Source organism: Rhineura floridana, chromosome 4 (genome assembly GCF_030035675.1).
Source record: "Rhineura floridana isolate rRhiFlo1 chromosome 4, rRhiFlo1.hap2, whole genome shotgun sequence".
NCBI lineage: Eukaryota > Metazoa > Chordata > Lepidosauria > Squamata > Rhineuridae > Rhineura > Rhineura floridana.
Window position 1 is genome coordinate 181,251,009 of NC_084483.1, and position 22,377 is coordinate 181,273,385.

The window sequence follows — 22,377 nt, forward strand, 5'->3', positions numbered from 1 at the left end:
TTGCCCCCTTTTCCCTGCTCATACAATAGAAGCTATATTCACTACAGAGTTGCTTACTTCTTGATGTGAGCCAACACTGTGTTAATGATGAAAAGCTTATGTGGCAATTGAATAGAGCTGCTGAGTGTTGCCATCATCTTCTCAACTGTGGATATGTTCTCCAGATCTCCCCTCTCAGCAAAAGCCTGAACAAGCTGAGTAACTGCCACTGGAAGGGGCACCTGATCACGTTCAAGGAGCATCTTGAAAGTAGACATTGCATCTATTCAGGAGACATGGAAAAGTAAAAAAGGAAAGTCTTCATTCAGAATAGAAACTTGGTTGAGAATATCTGGAAATTGTAGTTAAGTTATTTATTGTGATTTAAGTCCATGTATTTTATTAAATTTTGCTTTGCTTTTCTCTTCTCTTCCCTTCCTTCCCCCCACCCTTTTTATATTTGTATACTTCTATTTCTTCCTTTTTTCTTCTGGAAATTATAATATGTTATAATATATGAATTGATAGACTGGATATTCATTTAATTTATCCTGTTTAATCACTTTCTTTTCTGTTCCATTTACTTTCAAATTAATGAAAGCAAGGATGAGACAACACCTGAACTATTTTGGATCATATGATGATATAGTAGCATCTTCTGAGCTTATAAAAAGGAGAGAAACTTTGACCTGGACATATTATACTGCATATGCATATATTTAATTAACAATAGGGGGAAAAAGCAAATAATCTCCCTTCTCTCCCTTGAACTCAGTAAGGTTTTTTTGGTGTGACACCTTAACAAAACAACCATATTTGTAGTACTTTTGTCATGGCAGACACATACTGCTGATATTCAACTAATTCATACCCACTGAAAATCAACGGGCCCACTATGAGTATGACTAACATTGGATTTCACCTAAAGTTCATGTGTTTTTGAGTCATAGCCTCAGTTCTCAGAGTGGTAACTTGAAAAATCAAAATCAATGTATATCTTTAAGATTGTTATCAAAACAATCTCATTTTGGGGTTTGGCACACCTGGGCTCTTTGTCAGCACAACTGGCTAGGTTGCAACGGTAAAGGCATGCATCTCATGCAGCAACACCATTTTAAATCTAGGAGATAGCCATGGTATAAAGCAGGGGTGAGAAACTTCTAGCCCATGGGCTATATTTCACCTGATACTCTGGGTCCTCTCCCACCCATCAGCTGTTCAGCAGAAGCAGCTGAGAGGGAAAAGAGCTTTGATGTTTTTCAAAGAATGAAGTTGTGGCTATTTCCTCTGCATGAAGATGTGCTACAAGAAGAGGGGAGAACATTTCTCAGCAGAGAGGTAGACTTACATTCCTTGCAAATATGCAAAAAGTGTCCAAGCATTTTGCAATTGCATGCATGCATTTTTTGGAATGCAATTGCATTTTGAAGTTTAAGGCTTTGAATAGTTGTAAGGCAGGGTTTGCTATTCAGCTGTGCACTGACATTATTTGCACTTTTCTGATGGGATTACAGAAGACAACAGATGAAGGGTACTAAAGGACCTTTTTTTGTAAAAAAAAACAAAACACTACTTTGAAAAAAATGTCTACAGAGAAAATGGAAAGTGAAACCTGATCTGGTTACTAATTAAATATATACCTCTTTCCATGAGAAAGAAATGTGTAAGAGTGTGTGTATATGCATGCATGTGTGCTTATGTATGTGAGCCTGTGTGTGTGGTTACAGGTGTGCCATTGTGTGTGGGTCTGGTGCCACTCAATTTTGGGTCAGGTCTCATCCACTACTAGAATGTGGAGCCAAACAGCTTTCTACTGAGTTAATGTGACCCTTGGCTCAAGAAAATACCATCCCTGGTGTGAAGGCTGAAGTCCTGCAAAACCCTTTTCTTGCCAAGAATAATTTCATAGGGGGAATCTAGGGCACATCTCCACCTGGATCACTGCATTACCCTGGGTTATTTTAATTGTCACTGTGGATGCCATGGTTTGTTTTCATGCTCATCCCTTTCCTTGTAATAATATCTCAGAAAAATTTTATATTTACAGGTAATAATCAATCTTGCTTGCATGTCACACATTTTTTGCAACATTTTCCCATGTTGCTTGTAATGTTGCTTGTAATTTGTTGGGGCTCTGTACAGTCATACAATCTGTACAGGCGTGCAAGGAAAAGGTGAAAGACAATTCATTTCAGTGTTGGGGGCTAGAGATAATATGTGGTGGTCATGCAAGCTCACAGGTGACATTCAAAATGCTCAATGAACAGGACTCCCATTAATGTGTTTTTGTAGCTCAGTAACGTGAAATGGCAATAGCCTTTTGGGTCCTACTGCCTGCTTTTTTCCCCAGTATATCTAGTGGAAGAAATCCTTAATAAAAATCTATTCCCTTAGAATCTTAGCTTGCGTACTGATAGTTTTAAAGCTATGAGCATCCATGGTGACATTCCTCAAATCTGGATTTACAAGCTGCTCCTAAATCATTGAAAATTAAAACCAAGCTTCCAGCGTCCCATCCCCACTCTCCCGCCTCCCCAACTTAACTAAGACCTGGCTGAAAGCCAGCATGCATAAAACTGTATAATTTGTAAAACACTAGAGGGATCCACCATGACACTTCATGCAACTGAAGTTGACAAATGTATAAAAATGGGTAGTAAAGAAATATGAATTAACGTGGATGAACTGCAGGATATTGTAAGAACACATATATGGAGATGAGAATGCTTTTAGATATTCTCATATGAATACTTCCTTGTTGAAAATGAGCACTTATATTTAAAATCCCTAGTTTGTACTTATGGATTACCAAGTCCATGTATGCAACTTTTCAGCTACTGTAGTTATGTATTACTTTTTCATTTTTAAGGCTCTGATGACAGTAAACATAAGAGTTTTTATTTCATAAGCCATCATCCAAATGAAGCCCAGAAGAAAAACATATAATAGATAAAATATGACATTAGTTGAGGTCCTTTACCCTTTTTAAAATAAGGTAGTTTAAAGAAATCTCTTGTGGTCTCTAAAAATTACAACCTGTTCTAAACTACTTGAAGAAGCCAACTACATAATCTATTTTCTGACCATTTCGATTCCAGTTTGGCAAAAGACAAAATAAATGGAACCCAGTTAGATTTGCCATGGCCTAATGGTTATTCGCTTGAGTTGATGTGGGTGGCCTTTTCCCCTGGTAACCCCAGCATTATGGTATGCTTTCCCTGATGAAATAAGGGCTCCCCCTTCTGTTTTAGCATTCTGACAGCTTTTGAAGACACACCTGCTTATGCAGGCATTCCCTTTCTCTCTTGCCCAGAGTCTCCTGTTTAATGGAATTGTTTGTGTATTTTAACTATGGATATTTATATTTTAATGCTCGTAGCACTGCTTTTTGTACTTGTAAACCACTTAGAAGTCTATTTTGACATTAGGAAGGGTATAAACAAACTAAGGGTATGCTTATATGCCCACCACACTGTTGGTGTCCATTTCATTTCAATTTGCCCCTCATCTGTTTTGTCACTCATTTGTTCTTTGTGCATTTGCACAAAGCAAAGCAGGTGTTCCAATTTTCCACTTCAGGTTGAAAGTGGGACACCTATGTTCAAGTAAACTTACATATGGATATGCACTTTATCATTTTAACAATTAAACTAGCGTACCCATCTGAAAGTATATTTATTCACAAACAAGGACATCATCAGCTTGCCATTTCAAGTGATAAACTTGAATGGGACTATGCCTCTCATGAGGCCTATCTAGACTAGAGCTGTGAAGCCCCGAGGGGAAAAAACCCAGAAAAAATCCTTTTTCCCCAAAGAATTTTTTGTTTTGCTATTCTGAAAAATTGGGGGGGGGAGCCCTTCCTTCAATTTTTCCTGTTGGTTTGTTTTTTTCCTGGACCTTCACATCTCTAATCCAGACATGACAAGGGGCACTTTGGGAACTATTACCTGACTGGATGGATAAGAGATTCAATCTGCTGCTTCACTAATTAGGATTTTAGGTCATAAAACTGCTCTTGCAAACCACAACATGTTTTAAAATCAAGTTTGCCCATCATACAATTCAGGAGAGAGGCTGGACAGAAAACAAGATGAGTTAGCAAGCAAGTTGAAAGCTCAGTGCAGGAGTTGCAGTGTCCTTTATAGTGACAGCTGCTATGGATGGAGCCTAAGAAAGCAGAAATCTTTGAGACGTCAGGTGAAAGGCATTCTAAGGGAGTGGGAAGCTGAGGAGCTGTTCCTGACACCCACTTCTGAAGCTGCTCTGTGTTGAGAGCACCTTATATGGCAATGTGAGGTCTTGGTGGTTGCTTCAGAGAATGGGCAGCAGCCAGACCTCACAATGGAACCCCTTTAGAATAAGGGGCATCTTATTTTCAAAAAGAACTCTTGAAAGTAAAAAAAATAATACATGGCAAAAATTATGCTGCTGTTCTAAGCTTTTACTGACTCTAGTGGACATTAAATACAATCTAAGGACACAACATCTGGGTGAGTGAAAAATGATGAGTGCTGTCAGCAATAAGAGAATGAAGAATGAAGTCAGATGATGTGATCAGTTATCCAAAAGGAGATGTCGGGCAGAGAGAGAAGTATGAAACAAAAGGGAATTTGCAAACAAATATGACTGTTTAGTGGCATGTGAAAATGCTGTATCTCCAGCTTACTTGGTTGGGTTCCCTCAAGATTTTAATTATTGGAATTGAGTCATAAAAGGACAGTGTTTAAGTTTACCAAATTTCTTTAGCAGAGGCTCCCAATATGACCTTGATTCACCACCCCAGGCCCCTAAAGCTAAGTAAAATTTAGAAGGGAGAACAACAGAAAGCAATCTGAGCAAGTTAAAAACAGAGCTTTGATACAATTCAAAGTGTTTTATATAGAGAACATACCACGATGTACACTGTAACACACTCATTGACAAGTAAAGAAGCTGAATGTCTGCACAATAGCCCCTATGACCAAAACTATGTCATTTTATTAAAATGGAATTTTATACTTTCAATAAAAATCCACATAAGTATCTAAGTAATGAAATCCAGCAGCAGTTATTCCAAACAGTTCCAAATCTTGTTATGTAAAATCCAGTGTAAAGTGACTAAATTTGCATAGGATTCAGGCTTCTGATTATGGACCAGTAGCTTAGCTTTGTTCTGTTAAAACCAGCATTTTCAATTCTTTGCAGAACCTCAAAGCTGAAGACAAATAACATGTGTTGAAGAGATGGTTGCAACAACAAAATTGTCCACCATTGCATTTTCAGACATTTATTTTGCTCGGCCAATACCGGTGTTGCCGTGCATTGTAAGCTTAAAAGGAGCACAAAAGCACAATGTGTTTTTTTACTGTTGGTACTGCAAACTATTAAAAAGTATTAGATTAAGGTTTTTTTAAATCAATATTATAATCATTTAGTGCACAACCATACACATTTAACACTCAATTTAACTCACTTGATATCTTGCACTACCAACACAATGTGCAGGAAGAAACTGCTGGGAATTGTTTCAGATGCTCTAAAGTATGTTAATTTCCAAAGCAAAATTACTTGTGCTGTGAATTTTAACGCACTTGAAAGCCTGTACTTTCTCTCGTTCTGGAGCACAAATTTTGCATGTCTGAAGAGCTGTGATTCATCTTAAGAAAACCCATCTTGTGTTAAATGGAACGGAAACTGGACTAAGTGGTCAAATGACAAGTACATTCATATTCAAGCTGTATTATAAATGCATGTACAGTAATTTACGTCTCTCAGCTACCACAAAAGGCGCTTGATAAGCAGGTAATTTGCTAAATGGACTCCTTTATCCAAGTATTCGAAGGGCGTTACAAGAAAAATCTGCAGAGGCATTAATGTGACGTAAAGGTCAAGCATTGTGACATACCTTTCAAATAATCCCGCCTAACTTGCGTTATGATGAGGAGGCTGCTGGCAGCATCGTTCAGCACGAAGCCCTTGATGTGGGTCTCAGCACTAAAAGAAGCAGACATTTAGAAAGGAATTACTGACATGCTTCTGATACGATAATAAATGGTTGAGCACCAAGGTGAAATTATAAAAACTACTGTTCGTATGTTAAAAATATTGCTGCAAAATATCGACCTGGAGACAGCTTTTGTGTTATCCTGTCAATGGTTATAGAAGGATAATTTTTTTGTGCATTCTGACAGATGACAAAGTTGGAAATGAGCAACAAAAGAAACAAAGTACAAGATTTTTTTTAAACAATCGGTTCAGATTCTTGAATGCTGACATATTAGATGACGAAAATAACTGCATGCCCGGCATTGTTCTGCTGTATCCTAAGCGGGATACTTCCCCCCCCTTCTTTTTAAAACAGTCACCATAATTATAAAATGTAAAACTATTCTTTCTGCAATAAAAAAATGAAACATTTATTTTCAGCACTGTATATTTTAAATATAAACTAAAAGGATATTATGAACCAACACCATATCATTTGGTTGATTTAATTTTCAAATTTCTGTCATCTAGATGCATACAGATCTTTTTAAATAAAAAAGCCTCAATGTATTGCTTTTCCTGCCTTAAACTAAATTTCATCATTCATCAGTTCTGTATCCTTTATAATACGGGTGGGGGGGGGGGAAGACTTGGGCTTCAATAATATTGGTTAAAGCCTTTCAGGAAACATACACTGAGTGACTAACCTGAAAATCCTTTTCTATTTTTGCATGCATGCCTGGAAATGCCCTCAACATACCTAGCAAAATTTTACTCTCTCAGGATAACCTTATAAGGTTCATTTTCTAGGTCAGAACATCTCTGCTGGACAGAATGTGTGTAAGACTCCTATTTGCCTTATCAACAATCAGGATAAACTGCAGTGATCATCTTGCGGCAAACAACTGAGCAGCCTACCTACTTGAATTTATGAGCTCAGCGGATTGGGAGGTAAGCAAGTTCATGGCTAAATTATTCTCCTCAATCCCAAGAAAATCCTTCATTCAGTTCACAATGACTATCCTCTCACAGTCACTTTCAGCCTCTGGGGCCTTCAAGTGCAGTCAGTGGACTCAGAATTTCCTTACTCTCGCAACCAATCCCCTTAATCTCTCCCTAAGCACCCGCTGCTCAATTCTGCTTTTTTTCTCTTTCTCTGTCCCATCTGTCAAAGACCTTAAATCAACAATTCATGCACGAGACTGTCAATTACATGTAACCAAGGATTGACTTTCTCCAGTCTTCCAATATTTAGTGTGATTAAATAGATGTTAGCCATTATTACAGAACTAATTCCTAATTCCAATACTACAACCTTTCTATTTTAGAACCATACCTAAAATTTATTAGGATTCCAAAAGTAGGCCTCTGGACTCACCAAAAAGCATCAGAAAACTCATTTTTTCTTAAAACGCTTTCATTCTTTTCAATTCTGCTATCAGATATTATGGATTTTTTAAAAAAGAAAAACCTACCCATGTACTTAAAACAAAAATGAACTGTTACTTCTTATTCCATCTCAATTACAAATTAGGCAAAGCTACTCCAAAATAACTTCAACTTGGAGTTCTCCTTTCCCTACATATAAACATTTAGTCTCTCACCTAGACTACCTGTTGCCATAGAATTTATTTTACTTTTGATGCTTGATGGATACTGGGCAGTATACTGTTTTGATTTACTTGACCAGTTTGATTCCCAAATAAAGTTCTAACCTCTACTGATGTGTTGAAAAGATGTGAATTTTTAAGAACCTTCTAGTTTTGCTAGAGATACATGTAGATTCGTAAATGCTTGATGTATGATCTATGAATGTTGAACAACTCTAATTATACTTGTAAACTAACTAGGCCTGTGATCCTGAAAATCCTTTGTTTTGATACACTCTACATACTTAGGTCTTAAATATCTGAATAAAGCCAAAGCAAAGAAAGGTAAGCATTCCTTTATTTTGCCTTCTCAATTATGTAAGTCTGCCATTTTGCTCATTTTTGTTAAAAAATGTTTGATGCTTCTTCAAGTCTTTATTTTTAGGTTAGTGTCCATACACTAGCTTGGTTCAGATGTAATGCTATACTAACGGCTAATATTACATGCATGAGCCTCTGGCTTGCGCTCTGTCCCTTTCCTCCTCCAACACAGCTATGAGGAAGTCTTCCATTTTCAATTTATTTTAGTGTTCCGTCAAAACCCTAAACTGTGGTTACTCTTAACTAGGGATTATTGAAACAAGTCAACTTCATAAGCCACAATTTGAAGTTGGCTTCTTACAGTAAACCATAGTTTAAGACTAACAAATTTTGTCTGGGTTTGGATTTAACATTAATTGTGGTTAGTTAACAATGGAAGCGAAAGTTTCCAATCTTCTCCTTGTAGCGAAGGGGGAGGGAGATGATGAGCCCAAAGCTTGTTCATATAATGCTAAACCACAGTTTAGTGTGAATAGGTTACATACAAATGCGGCCACCTATAGTTAGGATTTTAATGTAAAATTTTTAAATTAGAGATTTTTAGATATAACTTTTTAGACTTTGGGTTTCTTTTAAATATCTCAATGTAAGTTTAATTAAGTCCTTACTTTGTTAATCCCTAAAACAGCAGTGAAAGTACATCCTTCATATCACATTCAATCTTACATGTGCAGTGGAGGATACCCATATATATCCCTGTGCACATACAAATAGATTCCCACAATAACTCCACCTCAAGGAAGACTAGAAGGATTTGGGGAACTGGGATATGTGTTGCAGCAGTTGCATTCTAAGGCCTATGCTCCACTGCATTATAATAACTAGTATATTGGGGATGATGAAACTTGGCCCTAACAACTAGTTATGTCCAGAAATGCTACTGAGTTATGGACCTAAATGAGAAACTACTATGCTAAGTAGATCACCACTGAATTCAAAGTGAAGGATACTCCCATGCTATGTAATTATTACTGCGAGTAGTTATATTTCACAGCTACTTCTTCTTACCAGGCTCACATGCCTACCGCAGGTAACATGAATCCTCTGAATTTATGAGAATAGGAATTTTTAACTCATCTGGGTATAAAAACAGTTTGCTTCTAGACTCCAGAGACTTTATTTCAAAAGAAACCTGATCCATTCAGTTAAAAATAGTCTGAGAAGATATTGATACATTACTTCACAATGTACCATCTGCTCCTAACACAGCGCAGTGGTCTAAGATAGGATTGACTACCAGATTCCCTTTCTTTCTACCAAATAGACTTCAGCTTTTGAACACTACTGTTAGCTCTCACTGATTACGATAACATCAGCAACATCCTAGGGATTCAGCATTGCCTATATCAAGTAAATCTGGTAGTCTGTTTTTTCAATTAAAAAAAAAAGCCTCAACATCAACATGTAGGGATTTGCTCAAAAGCTTATCAGAGTGAAGGCAAACAGAAAATATGCTGTGAAAGTCTGGAAATGAGATGGAATCATAATTAAAGAATGGCTTCAGATCACCTGCCTGCTCCTGTCCTTTTTCATTTATTTGCACACACTGCCATTATATCAGGCAGTGATCTGGAAGGACTTTTCAAAGTGCTAAAATGATCTTGTGAAGGATGGCTACTTTTCCAGTAGAAGGAAATCAGATGGCACCCAAATATTGCATGTGCAATATACACACCGCCAAAGACATCCCTGCAAAGGTGTGGTAGTGGAGTGCTGCACAATTATTTGTATCAGTGCTCATATCTGCATATTCAGAAACAAAATTCTCTGTTTCACAGACCTATTAAAAAGTTCACATGTACACACAATTATAAGACCGGATCTTTTTGTATTGCCAGTTACATTGCATATTTCCATTTCTTACTCTGTTACAATTGCATCCCTACAAGGTCTAATACAGTAGAATAGTGACTGCCTGGCACAAATGGCCTAGGAGTGATATTTCATGCACAATGCAGAACTGCCCAGTTCTCTAAACGACACTTCCTACTCATATGATTCTGTCAGTGCATTTGATAAAAAGCCACACATGCAGCATTCTGTGTCTTGGGAGTTCCAGGAATGTCCAGTCATAAAAGGTGAATGGTGCTTGGGTAATGTGTGCATTTTTAAAATTGTTAGGTATACAAAGCGTGTGGATGGGCTGTGATGCATCATTACCTACAAAATGACCTGAAAGTGCCAATCTTTTTTTTTAATATATAACTTAAGACATATGACATGTTGGAAAGACCAATGCATTATGCTACTCTCAAGCAAGACTTTTTTGGGGGGAGGGGAAATGGTAATTTCACCTGAAAGCAATATTTTTTATGCAAGGTTACAAATGCAGGGATAGATATGCACACTAAAAAAACTTACATGTTTTTCACTTCGAATGCTTTTTCAAGAAAACCCTTGCTCAACAACGCTTTTATAAGATCGGAATAACCATGGGCTTGAAGCACAATATCCTTCTTTTGTGCTTTTAGTAAAATATTGTATGCCTCTGCAAAGAGAATTAAAAAAAAAACAATTGATGTGTCAGCTTTTACTGGAGTGCAACAGAAGAGCATTTACATCTTTTTCTTTCTGGAAAAGAAAGAAAAAGACAGCATTTGAAATCTATTCCTCTTTTCTTCATATACCTTAGAGTCCAAAGCTATATTTAAGAAACTGTCTGTTTCTGGGTTGAAATGAATGCTCCTCTTTGTGTAATTGTGTCTTTAAAATACAAAATCTTTCTAACTTTTAGCAACTTAAATTTGCCTTCACAGTAAAAGGGGAAAAAAACCCTACTGCCACCAACTACTAACAAGTTATCCTCAGGCATCTTCAAAATTGCCCTTTTCAAAATCATTAACAAGCTGCTACTGTGATTCAAAGTCATAATTCATTTTACTTTACTGCAATCCCTAACTCTGTGGGAAGGAGTTACAATGTTTGATACTGTATCATAGCAGCCTTCAGCAAATATTGGCAGTGTTTTCAGTATTGGGAGATCAAATTATTTGGCTACGACAAGATTTACATAAAAACATACAATTTACAAATATACTGATATTTAACAAGTAAACTAAAACTGCATTTATTTGACTGATTAACAGTTTTATTTCACACATTCACAATAACTGTCAGTTAGTGAAAAGACGTTACCAAAAAAAAAAAAAAAAAGGAAAAAAGGTAACCACACTTTTCAGTCATTTACTTTTCTGAACAAGATTATGCAGCTGTAAACATCCTGTTGAAACAGCAGTCTGTTCTCTAATATACTCTTTAAAAATTAATTGTATACATCTAGGGGGAACACTGTGCTTATTAATTTCACCTCAAAGCAGTATTTTTTAATATTTTAAATACACCATAATATGTAAGATCCAGCATAATTTATTTCTGTCTGTAGTGGAGTTCAGCTCGAATTTGGAAATGTATATACAAAACAAAAATAAAAAAATTATAAGCATTTTGAAGAGTACAATGCACATGCTGACAATACATTATACATGATGCAAGTTCTACTATATCTTCTATACCTTAACCATGGTATGTTTAAAGCTTAAACAACACTAGTATTCACAAAATTATGCATCTGTTTCAATAATATACAGTATTCCCCACCCTTTGCAATGACAAAAATATTCAATAATTTTAAACATAAATCTGCAAGTATTGAACTCTTTCTGTTCAGTTTTCAGTTTATAACAATTTTGTTTTTTGATTACAGCACTTTTGGTGCTAAAACTAAAAGCTGTGCTCTTAGGTGCTAATAGTACACTCAGCAATGTCAACAGTAGTGCCATCAGGGCAGGACTTTGAGACAGAAGTCCAGGGCCCTACTCATTCATTCATTTATTATTTGATTTATATCAATTCCCAAATGCAACAGGGTTGACTTACCACACTATGAAATAATTCACATCATCAGCCAAAGACAGCCCCCATCCCAGACTTTTAAGTCAAGAATCTAAAATTATGCAACGTTCTGAATTCTCTGTGGCAGCCCCTAAGTTGTTGAATTACCTCCCCAGCTGCTTCTGGCAACTTCATTATACAGTTTTCGGTGAATGCTGAAGAAGCACCTCTTTACCCTTGCTACCACCACCACCATCATCTTCATCATCAATTACCTACCCTTCACCCAAAGGTCCCAGGGCAGGTTACAACAATGTTAAAACATGAAATTAAAAACAATTTAAAACAACCTAAAATCCCAAAATAGAGCGGATCCTTAAAATACATGTCTCATGCATCAAAGGCGAAGGATAAAGAGGTAAGCCTTCAGCATTCGCCTAAACCTGTACAGTGAAGTTGCCAGGCATACCTCAGTAGGGACACCTGAGATATGTATTTTTAGGGCCCACCCTATTTTTGTGATTGTAGGTTGTTTTAAAATGGGTTTTAAGGCTGTATTTTACATTGTTATAACCTGAACTGTGTGTAATAAATTAAATCAACAACAACTGCACCAGTGGATATCAAGGTTTCATGATCTAACCACAGCTTGAGATCTGTTCTACTATGAAATGAATATTTTATTATGATTTTTAAGGGACCCCCCTTCTACTTATGGTAGGATGCTTCAGGAACTGCTTTGTCAACCTGAGAGGAGGAAGAAATTGGTATTTGTTAGCCAGTTAGAGTAAAAAATGAAGAAAAGGTGAAGCCAATACATTCAAGAGGATCTGTTAGCAGACTGGAACACATATTGAAGTATGCTAACCAACCATTCATGTCCTTTCCCATGGAAACTACTCAGTTCTAACCAGCAACAGCATGCTTAACTGCAGCACTCTGCTATAATTTAATCTCCACCAGGATGGGTATCATTTTGGGCTCATTTCAACTAATTTATTGTTGATAAGATGCAGTGTAGTTTCCTAAGGAAGAACACTAAAAACATTAGATTCCATGTTGGCCTACTTGAGGAAAAGTCATGTGATGTGGGACACAAATACCTGGCAGTGCTAGGCCTATATTTGACAGTACATTTCTATGGTTGTAATGAATATACTCCTTGGCTGCTACAGGTTGTGGGTCACTTTGGGGACAACACTTCAGGGGTGAAATGAGGGTGAGAGTCCTATACTGTCATGCATTTTTATTGGTAGATCAGCCTAATTTGTGGGTAGATTTCTGCTGAGAGAAGATAAGATTGGGAATTTGATTTTTCTGTGCAGATCTAAACATACAATATTAGACCAGAGTGGCCCATTCACAACAGCTGTTATTTGTGGCAACAGTTTTTCTTTCTAGGCTAATTTAATACTAAAAAGAGACAATTGCTTTCTGTAGTGGGAAAGATACCTTCCCAATCTTGATCAATCCCAAATTTAATATAACTGAATATACTGATAGATTTTAAATCAGGGATATCCTTCCCACTACAGAAAATAATAAGTCTTTCTTTAGATGTTAAATTATTTCTTAAAATAGCAAGAAAGATAGTATTAAAAGCCGTTTCGTATTGCAAGACTATAGATTTAACAAGACTACTAATATATTGGCACCGAGATTCTACAGTACAATTTCCTGAAGCAGAGCATTAGGTATATAGCACAGTGATCACACAACACTTTTCGGGAACACAGGCAGGCTTTGTGGCTTGTACTTAAAGAACTAGGGCATTTTTTCCACAAGAGTTTAAGAAGAGTCCAAATTAATTTACCTTCAACTTTACCGCTTCTGCAGAGTATGGATATTTGTTTCTGAAGATTTGGTGACTCTACAGCAGGCAGTGAAAAGTGAGTAGTGGAAGAATCAACAGCCTCATCAACAGCCTCATCATACCAAATCTTTAAAAGAAAACAAAGAGTTTAAGTTACCTGTCATCATACATTACATACAAGCACTCCATTCATTACCCAATGTAAAAAGATTTTAAAGCAAGTATCTCACCACAAAAAGCAATGAACCTAGTTTACCTCAGGTATATCAAATGGAACTTCCTGATTATTTGCCTTAAGAATATCTGCTAACAACCTCAAAGTTCTTTCACGGGGAATAGTATTTTCTTCTTGCATTTTAGTCCAAACTGTGTCGGCCTTTTGCCAGTCATCATTTTTTTCTGAAGGGGAAAATGTTAAAGAAAAGAGAGAAAAAACCAGAAAGAAATAACTAAGTGTGTCACTGCCATTTTCTACTGCAACCTGATTTATGCATGTCTAACAGGAAATACATTTTCCCATATATAAATATACTTCCTTTGTTGCTTAACATGGAATGGCTGTTTGAATATTTTTTCCAGATATTTAGAATCCAACTAATGTTACGTATCATAGGAATAATGTTCTTGCCAGTGTAGCCCTAATTTCCTTTTAATTAGAACAACTTTTGCCAACCTAGTGCCTTCCAGATGTTTGGGAATACAACTCATGAACAAAAGAAGCTACAATTAGGAAAAAAAATGTTATGGTTAGTTCATGCGTGCACCAAAGTAACTCTTTGGGTCCAGCAATGGTTAGTTTTTAATGGAATATAGTGCTACTAATACAATACCCTATATTATAGATTACTCTTTTTAGAAGGAGATCACAAGACAGAGGCCAAAAAGTTAAAGAACTTTAGCAAAACCCAATTTACAACAGAAGTTTGCACAATAAATAGCGGTTGCTGTGGAGGGACAGTGGTGCTTACCTGATCTCCCATTACTGGCACTGCTGCATCTTACCGGTAGAGGTGAGGTAGTGGGTATACTGCAAGCACACCAGTGGAGCTAATTTGGTGCATTTGTACTGTGCCTGACTCCCCACTGGATTGCCCTCCAAGTAAGGCGAAGTGACACCAGTGACAGGTCAAGTAAGTGCCACAACCACTCCATGCCAATCACTACTGGGCACAATGAATGTTCCTTTCCTTTCTATCAAAGCTTCACATAATTTTGTAACACGGGGTGGGGAACCTCCGGCCTCTGGTGGGCAATCCAGCTGTAAATCATATGATGCCATAGTGATGTTATGTGATTGACAGATGGATTGCCCCAACTAACTGTCAAAGTTGATCCACAGAGTGCACAGTACGCATGAATTCTCTAGGAAAGGGAGCAGGAGCATCCCAAAGCTGCAAACTTGATTTCTTAAGGGAAGTGCAAGCGCACTGAGAATAGACTGCACATTTTAAAAATAATAATTATTTAACATGTATATATTTCTTGAGTGTAATAAAATCTCAAAGCAGTTTAAAAAACATTAAAATTTTATACAGAGAAAGCTGAAAAATTTAAAAATCTTCAACAATAAACTAAAAACAGATTAAAGCACATGTAGCTTCTACAAGTACTTCCAGATCATCAAAACCACCAACCACCAACAGTATTTCTGTCTTGTCTGGATTGTGCTTCCACTTGTTCATCCCCATCTACTGAAATATGGAAGCTAAGCATTTTGGACTTTCACAGCGTCTCCAGAATTACAAACTGGTAGAGAGACTGTAGTGGAGGTCATTGGCATATTTATAACATATCAAAACTGGGCTCCTTCTCAGAGGAAGGTGGGATATAAATTTAATAAAATAAATAAACAACATGCCGACCCAAATCTCTGGCTGATCACCATTCCCTATATTTTCAAAGTGTGGCACATTGAAGAGACAGTAAAGAAGAGAAATCAGGGAACTGGAACGACCTCTTATCTGTATTAATCATCAGTCTTGCAATCAATGACAGATTGCAGGTTTATGTGGATTTGTTTTTTCACTGAACTGCGTGCCTGTATTTGCAAACAGAGGGAAAACTGAATGTAGCTGTCAACATAATATACAGAAATAGCTACAGAACCTCAGTAGTTCCTACTGCATCCAACAGTTTTGAAAGATGGTCAGATCCAGGTTAAGATCATGGTTTTGTTTTTGGTCTTACAGTGGACTAAGCTGTTTTCTCTTTATTTGAGTAGATGGAACTAGCTGTGTCTTTCGTTGATGACTACAGAATTTGCACAACAGTTTTGATAACATTTATCTACTTGGATTTTTCTTCTCAGAAGACGTGCTGTCAAATATGAATAACCTATTGGAGGGAGGCTGCCGTTGGGAAAGGAACAGGACTTCCTCCTACTAAAGGAAGATTATCTTTTGAAACTCAGTTGCTTTATTATAGTGAACCAGTATTTGTAAAACAAGAATGAAGTTCTTTTTTTTTCAAGCTGCTGAGAAAATGAAATGCAAGAATTGAATAACGCATATAGTAAGCTTCTTGGCCACTTCTCTGCTGAACGTTCTTTTTGCAAGTAAAAGACATGACCGCTCTGCCAAGATAGATAGAAAACACCACATTTCCTTTTAAAAAATAAATAAATAAGGAGGCATGAAGCTGTCCTAACACCAGGGTGCTAAGCTGCAATAAAGCAAAAAATAATCGATTACCATAAACACAATTCCAGAGAGGTGGTTGTGTGAGCCTGCTACTGCAAAAACAATGGAGAATCTTGTGGCACTTTAAAGACCTACAGCTATTCCTTGAGTTTCGCAGCCTGCTCCCCCCTCTCATAGAGTTCCCACTACTTTCCTGATGTTTGTCAACCATAGTTTGCTATGACATATGAACTGGCAAACCATGGTTAGTCCTAAACTTCAAACAACAGCTTGCAAACCACCTCATACTGTGGTTTGAAAGTTATTTATAGAAATCAAATAAATAAGCAATCAAGCAAGCACTCTTGAGATGTCATAGCAAATGACTGTTAGTGAAAACCAAGAAATGGAGGAGGGAAGCCATTCATGGGAAGAGGAGGAAGGGATATATGAGCCCAAGAGATATATGAGCCCAAGTGAAGATCTGCTGGAGATCGCCTCAGGCAGAATAGCTTTTGCAGTAACTGTTCCTTCAAGGCAGTCCAAGTGCACCTCTTCAAGAGCCTAGACTACTATTCAGCCAGCAGAGGCTGAAGCACGGCAGGGCAGGGCGCTGCTACTACTACCAGAGCCTAATTAAGGGCTCTTGAGTCTCAGGAGCTTAAATAGTCTACAGGAAGCAATCACGAGGGAGTGGAAAGTGGCTTCCTGGAGACGAACAGAGACCACTTTCTGTTAGGTCCACTATAGTTTCTTTGTCCATTTGCAGGGAGGCACAGGGAGCCATGAGAGGCCTTCCCTGTTCCCCCAACTCTGTTGGGCGAGGATTTGAGAGAATTTGACAATTTGGAGTATCTTAAGGGCATGTGGAGTTGGAAGCTTGATCCTGTACTTAATGCAAAACCTCAATAAATCATGAATAGCTGCATGTAGTTTGTGGGCTCCTCCTTTGGTGCTCAGTTTTGAGTTCATTCTGCCATGGACCCTGAAGCACTTATGGTGCCCCCCTCCAATCCAGATTGCAAAACCAGGGTTGAGTCTGTGACCAGATTCTTTGTTGTTTTCCTACACAGGGCCGGCACCAGCCTGCCCTGGGCCCTGGCACACACATGCCCGCCCCACCCACCTGCCTACCAGGCAGGTGGAGGAGCAGGAGGCCGAGCGAGCAAGAGGGGGGGAGAAGGCAAGCAAGCGAGGGAGCAAGTGGGGGCAGGGTGAGCGAAGGAGCAAGTGGCGGCGGGGCGAGCGAAGGAGCCAGCGGGAGCGAAGGGCAAGAGGGCAGGCCAGCGAGCAGGTGGGCAACTCCTTCCCTGTGATCTGTGGCAGGGAGGTTGCTGCAGAAGGGAAGCGCTATTCCCCCACCATAACCGGAATGGCGGATGAGTGAGCGGGGGGGGGGATGAGTGAGCGGGGGGGGGATGAGCAGGCAGGGGGGGACGAGAGAGAGAGCCAGCAGGAGCGAAGGGCGAGTGAGGGAGTGGGTGGGTGAGCAACCAGGTGTGGGTGGGCCGGCGAGTGGACGGGCAGCTCCCTCCCTATGATCCATGGCACGAAGGGGAGCACTACTCCCCCACCATAACAAGGGGCCCTCAGCCAGGGCCCCACCTGGCCACCCTTTAGAGCTGGCCCTACTCCTACATACAAGGTATCTTTTGACTACATAAGTTCATGTACACCAATAATGTTACCTGTACGAATGGGATGTCCTATTTATGGATAAACTAAACTGACCTATATTAGTCACTACAAATGAAACAAATTCATAGGCATATATTATAGATGTCTGAATAGAGGAGGGTTATGGGAACATGCAGAGTGTCTAGTTCTAGTCACAGCAAAGCTTGCTTTCCCAAATTGCTTTGTAACTCCAAGGGTTTGGACCTCTGCAATAGGATGTTCAGCTTATTTTCTCTGAAAAGCAGACCTCCCTTCAATGTCCTATTAAACTGCTTTTAAAAGACATTTCTGTTTCAAAAACTGTGCATCATATGGCATGTGAAACAGCCTTGGTCGCTCTGGTAGATGATTTGAGGAGGGCGTTGGATAGGGGAGAATACGCATTCCTGGTCCTCCTGGATCTCTCAGCGGAGGACCGCCTCCAGCATCACCAAATATGCCGCCTGACGAGATCAACCTCACAAGACCTTCTCTCGGTCCCACCAGTTAAAACAGCTAGGCTGGTGCGGACCAGAGAGAGGGCATTTTCGATTGTGGCCCCTACCCTTTGGAATTCTCTGCCCTATGACCTTCGCCATGCCCCCTCACTGCCAAGTTTTCGCCGAGCCTTAAAAACCTGGCTATTCAGGCAGGCATACAAGATTCCTGGGCTGGACGAGTTTTATTGTGATACAGGTGTGGTTGGTTTTGATTAATTATAGTCCGAGGTTTATGACCTATGTTGTATTTTATATATTGTATTGTATTTTATTCTGTACGTCGCCTAGAGTGGCCGTTAATTCGGCCAGATAGGCGACTCAAAAATAAAATTTTATTATTATTATTATTATGTGCAGCAGCTATCCAAGAACTACAAAGGCCAAACCCTTTATGGATGCACAGCATTAGTTGTGCAGTTCTTTGGATCCCAGATGATATAAAATGTGATCCTATTAAGAGAGGAAGAGACAAAATGTTTCAGAGACATGACATGCCTGCAAAATTTTTCTCTCCCTAAATTGGATCTGCCATCACCCTGTGCTACGTGGCTCTCATTTTCCCAACATCGTCCCCTAATGCTTAACAAGTTACCCACGTACTGGTAAGATTATGAAAGGCTTTCGAGATATTCCTTGGGAGGCTGCAAATGTATTTGGCTATCTTCTATTGCAAGCAATTATGTATGTAGCAAAGAGGAACATCTTTTCAAATTCTTTTGTAGACAGCAAAACAAGACAGCACTTCAAAGTAAAGGGAGAAATTACACAGAGGATTCTTGAATTTCTGAGACATGGTTTAGTACTACACAATGATGGGAAATGGCAACTTTCTTTAAAGAACTCCTCAAGAGATAAATACCACCTATGCAGAGGCAAATAGGTGGTTTACAAAAACCTTCAATTATCGTTCAACCAAAGTAAGCCAACTGCAGAATGTTTCCCTATTCAAGTTAACACTCTAAAACTGAAAGAAAGAAACTAACTGGTAAATTGGAATACAGCTCCAGCACAATGAACAACATTTTGCCCATGGGCAGGGCACTGAACTAAATGCACAAATGCCACCCCAAGTGTTTCACTGATGGAAATGGCTGAAATGGGGGGGGGGCTTTAACAAGCTACAATTTAGCTGTTTGGCAGCTAAAGGATACAGCACTTGAACACTGTAGTAACCAGCCAATCTGCTGGGTAAAAAGGAGAATTAGAAATGAATATGACAGAGACAATGACTGCCACCCTTTCTGAACCCCTGATGGTTGTGGCTGTTTGCACCCAAAGTTTATTTATTTATATTTATTTATTTATTATTTGATTTATATTCCGCCCTTCCTCCCAGCAGGAGCCCAGGGAGGCAAGTTCTATTTCCTCTCAAGCAAGCCCTTGTTCTCCTCATCCCCTCTATGCCCAAATTGCAATGAACAATATGGCATAAGACTGATGGTTGCTATATTGGTGCAAAATTGTCCAAGACAGTTTGGGAGGCATGATACAAATGCTTTCCTGCCTCTGTAAACCAGGAGTAGCCAACGTGGTGAACTCCAGATGTTGTGGGCTCTAGTTCCCATAATCCCTGACAACTGGGCATGCTTGCTGCTACTGATGGGAGTTGTAGTCCAGAACACACGGAATGCATCACATTGGCTACTCTGCTGTAAACCAATAAGCAACCTAGTCTGGTAGCAAATCCTACAGAGTATGAAAGGCAAAAATTCAGGGGAATCCAACAGATGAACTTTAACTCTGAATCAGCCTTCGCTCATCCAGTTTAATAAATCATGCATGGACTGGACAAGCATTATTGATTGCAACAATTATGCACAGCCCCCATCTAGCAGTACCATGTGACAATAGCCAAGGAGCAGTATATTCTTGGGAATACAATGAACCTAATTTAGCTTAACAAGACCCCAACTCCAGCTGTACTGTTCTCTAATAGCTCTCTCCTTCTTCCCCACCACAACACCAGGCACAATAAAGCCCTCTAACAGAGGTACTAAAGAGACCCTTATATAGGGCCCATATAAAGTGTGCCTGAAAAAGATATCAATGGTCTAAAACTGACATCTCTGTGCTCACCCCCGTTTAAGAAACTCAACTTTGTTTTATTAATGGATGCAAGCATTGCCGCACAGATCCCAGCTATTAAACCTACAGTATACTACACTATCCATTTCCCCAATTTCACATTGTTATTGCAAACACACATGTGAACAACAGTCCAAGCCAAGCAAAGAATCAAAAGTTATGTTTCTTGTGGATCTACTTTGTGTCTAGTAACTCTAGTTCTTTTCTCCTTAAGCTAAAACTTTTTTATTTATTTATTTATCCCACCCTTCCTTCCAGTTAGGAGCCCAGGGTGCAGAAAACTACAGCTGCTACCCTTTGCATCCCACCCCTAAGCAATACATCCCTGCCCATAGACCAGAAGTGCATGGTATCGGTTATTTGCAATATTATTAATATCTCAACATTAATCTTAATTTTTTTGGTGATGCAAAACAATGTTGTTCTAGCCATAGGTACGTCTAACATCAAACATCTGAGAGTTTCTTCCACTTACAAAAATGAGAGTAAAGAAGAAAGTGTCCATTTTACTTACTGCATAATTTTAACAAGTAGTAGTACATCTCATCTCTGTCACATTCAAAAAGCTTCTGAGTCAGCGCTACCATGCTTTCCAGGATTTCAACCTTAAAACAAAAAATATTAGAAACACATACTTATTTATAACATCTATACATGATATAAAAACTGCTTAAGTTTGACATTTATTGCATATGTATCAAGTTGTAAAAAAGTTATGATGGGGTGATGAATAGGTAGGGAAGGCAGAATGAACTAATAGGAAAAATGGGAGTAGAAGGATGTGACTATATGATGTGTAATACAATTTTCTGTGTATGAACTAACATTTCAGTAATAATGTTTTCAGTGTATAAGTTGTCATTTTGTTGCATATCAACAAAAAGCAGATAAAGCTAACAATGTCTACTGGCCGCAATGGTTATGTTGTGCCTCCACTAGTAGAGGCAATACACCTCTGAATACCAGTTGTTGGAAATCACAAGTCAAGAGAGAGCATTGTTGCACTCGGGTCCTGCTTGTGGACTTCCCATGGGTATCTGGTTGGCCACTGTGAAGAACAGAATGCCTGACTACATGGGCATCACATGCAGTAGGGTTCTTATGTTCTTATGTAAAAATAGAATCTCTTACACACAGATGCTGCATGCATTAGGCAATAATTTCCTTACACTTTCCTATTAAACCAGTGCATCTCACATAGTAATCACTCTCAGTGTTGATCCAAACATGAATCACACTTGGAGTAGACCCACTAAAATTAATGAACATGACTAACTTAGGCCCATTAATTTAAATGTGTCTATTCTATGACTAACAGTGGATACAATTTTCATTTTCAGAGGCATTTTTCCACTGGTTCTATCAATATATTTGCCAGTAAAAGGGCATCTCTCTTTTAGAATCAATTGAAGTCACCTGTGTATCAGCTTTGCCTTTGTAATAAAACACAATTGATCTATGTAATTTTCAAATGGCTTTGCACATTTGTTTAGGCTGCTAGTGCCTTTTAGGAGAAAAGGTATTGTTTTTCTTATCTAGAGACATAGTATCAACGTGGACTTAGCTTACTAACCACACTGTTGTTTATGGTCACTACTAATTTCTCCCTTCTCCAAGTCTTGAGGCATATGGAGAAATCCAAAAAGGCAAGGATCATTTGCCCTCCTACTGGACTTTTGCAGAAAGGGTAAACAGCAGAAGCTCAGTGGGAAGGCAGAGAAACCATCTCTCCTCTCTTCCACAAGGAACTTGGAGGAGGAAAGGAGTAGTGATCTTGCAAAAGCTTAGTCCCTCAACTTCTCTGTGGGGAAAGGGGGGCATTTATTTCCCTTCTCAGTGGGTTTTTGCAACAGGAGGTGGCAGTAGCTGGATCTGTGCTAGAAGTTCAACAGCAAATACTGGGGGGGGGAAGAGGAGCTCTTGCTGCCAACAAGAAGGCAAGTAAATTGGCAGAACCC

The 22,377-nt window shown here is 38.7% G+C and overlaps 1 protein-coding gene across 1 annotated transcript in view; it reads right to left on the minus strand.

Annotated features, from left to right (window-relative positions):
* Positions 1 to 22,377, minus strand: part of LRPPRC (leucine rich pentatricopeptide repeat containing) — a 177,873-nt gene that overhangs the window by 25,964 nt on the left and 129,532 nt on the right. The window contains exons 27-32 of the mRNA XM_061625407.1: positions 20,934 to 21,024; positions 13,817 to 13,959; positions 13,561 to 13,687; positions 10,278 to 10,404; positions 5,867 to 5,955; positions 58 to 262 (exon numbers count right to left, since the gene is read on the minus strand). Coding sequence (XP_061481391.1) covers positions 58 to 262; positions 5,867 to 5,955; positions 10,278 to 10,404; positions 13,561 to 13,687; positions 13,817 to 13,959; positions 20,934 to 21,024 — 782 coding nt within the window. The remainder of the gene's footprint in view (positions 1 to 57; positions 263 to 5,866; positions 5,956 to 10,277; positions 10,405 to 13,560; positions 13,688 to 13,816; positions 13,960 to 20,933; positions 21,025 to 22,377) is intronic.